This window comes from Calidris pugnax, unplaced genomic scaffold (assembly GCF_001431845.1).
Source record: "Calidris pugnax isolate Ruff unplaced genomic scaffold, ASM143184v1 scaffold580, whole genome shotgun sequence".
Classification (NCBI taxonomy): Eukaryota; Metazoa; Chordata; class Aves; order Charadriiformes; family Scolopacidae; genus Calidris; species Calidris pugnax.
The window spans coordinates 147,760-149,551 of NW_015091325.1; the positions used below are offsets into that span (position 1 = coordinate 147,760).

General features: G+C 58.4%; 1 protein-coding gene across 1 annotated transcript in view; it reads right to left on the reverse strand.

Moving 5' to 3' along the window:
* The window catches only part of TRIM62 (tripartite motif containing 62), a 7,645-nt gene extending 6,274 nt beyond the window's left edge, over positions 1-1,371 (reverse strand). The window contains exon 1 of the mRNA XM_014960960.1: positions 1,309-1,371. Coding sequence (XP_014816446.1) covers positions 1,309-1,371 — 63 coding nt within the window. The remainder of the gene's footprint in view (positions 1-1,308) is intronic.
* Positions 1,372-1,792: the final 421 nt, after the last annotated feature.

Below are 1,792 nucleotides of genomic sequence, written 5' to 3' on the forward strand. Positions count from 1 at the left end.
CGCCGCCCGTCCGTCTGTCCGTCCAGCCCTCAGTCCGTCCTGCTGTGTCTCTGCCCGTCCTCCCGTCCCTCAGTCCCTCCGTCTGTCCATCCCTCTGGTCCATCCTGCTGTCCAGCTGTCCGTCTGCCCCTCTGCCCACCCACCCCTCCATCGCTCTGTCTGTCCGTCCCTCCATCCATCCATTCACCTGTCTGCCTCTCCATCCCTTGGTCCCTCTTTTGATCCATCCATCCATCCATCCATCCATCCATCCATCCATCCATCCATCCATCCCCCTGTCCCTCCATCTGTCTTACCCATCTGTCCATCCTTCTGTCCCTCCATCTGTCCACCCCTTCACACGTCCATCTGTCCATCCCTTCTTCATCCATCTGTCTGTCCTTCCATCCATCTATCCTTCCTTCTCTCTGTTCCTTGGTCCCTCCAGCTGTCCATCCATCTCACCATCCCTTTGTCTGTCCATCCATTCATCCATCCACCCCTGCATCCCTTTGTCCATCCATCCCTTGGTCCCTCCATCCCTCTGTGCCTCCATCTGTCCATCCTTACCTCCATCCATCCCTCCGTCCATCTGTCCATCTCTTTGTCCGTCCATCCATCTGTCCATCCATCTCACCATCCCTTTGTCTGTCCATCCATTCATCCATCCACCCCTGCATCCCTTTGTCCATCCATCCCTTGGTCCCTCCATCCCTCTGTGCCTCCATCTGTCCATCCTTACCTCCATCCATCCCTCCGTCCATCTGTCCATCTCTTTGTCCCTCCATCCATCTGTCCATCCCTTCATCCCTCCCTCCCTCCATCCAACCATCTCTCCATCCTTTTGTCTCTTCATCCATCTGTCCATCCCTCCATCTCTTCACCCCTCCCTCCATCCATCCCTCCCTCCATCTGTCCATCCTTACCTCCATCCATCCCTCCATCCATCTGTCCATCTCTTTGTCCATCCATCCATCTGTCCATCCATCTCTCCATCCCTTTGTTCCTCCACCCATCTGTCCATCTCTTTGTCCATCCATCCATCCCTCCATCCATCTCTCCATCCCTTTGTCCTCCATCCATCTGTCCGTCCCTCCATCTCTTCACCCCTCCATCCATCCGTCCCTACATCTGTCCATCCATCCATCCATCCCTCTGTCCCTCCATCTGTCCACCCCCCCAGCTCTGTGCCCACCACGGCTGCCCCCACCCCAGGCCCTGCCAGAGCAACAGGGGACCTGTGGGGACAGGGGACACCACAGGTGACACTCCCACCACTGAGAAAGCACCGCCATTTCCCCAAATTTCACCAATTTGCCCAAAAATCACCTTGAAAGGAGCGTTGGATGACGAACTTCTGCTGTTCCCTCCTGTGTCACCTTTCTTGGCCATGGTGGGACCTATGGGGGGGCCCGTGGGGACAGGAGGGCTTTGCCAAGAGCTGGCTGCCCCACGGCAATCCACTGCTGAGAAAACACCGGCCTTTCCCCAAATTTCACCAACTTGCCCCAAAATCACCTTGAAAGGAGCGTTGGATGATGAGCTTCTGCTGTCCCCTCCCTTGCTTGGCCATGGTGGGACCTATGCGGGGGCCTGTGGGGACAGGAGGGCTTTGCCAAGAGCTGGCTGCCCCACGGCAGCACCGGCTGCCCCACGGCATTGCCAGCCACCCCACGGTGAGTGTGTCCCGTCCCCCTCCCCGAAAAAAGACCCCATGGAACCCCGTGGTCCCGTTCGCTCCCCCGCTGGGGCAGGACCAGGGGGGCGTCAGCGGGGCCGTGGGGCAGGGAGGATGGAGATGGAGGGATGGGGA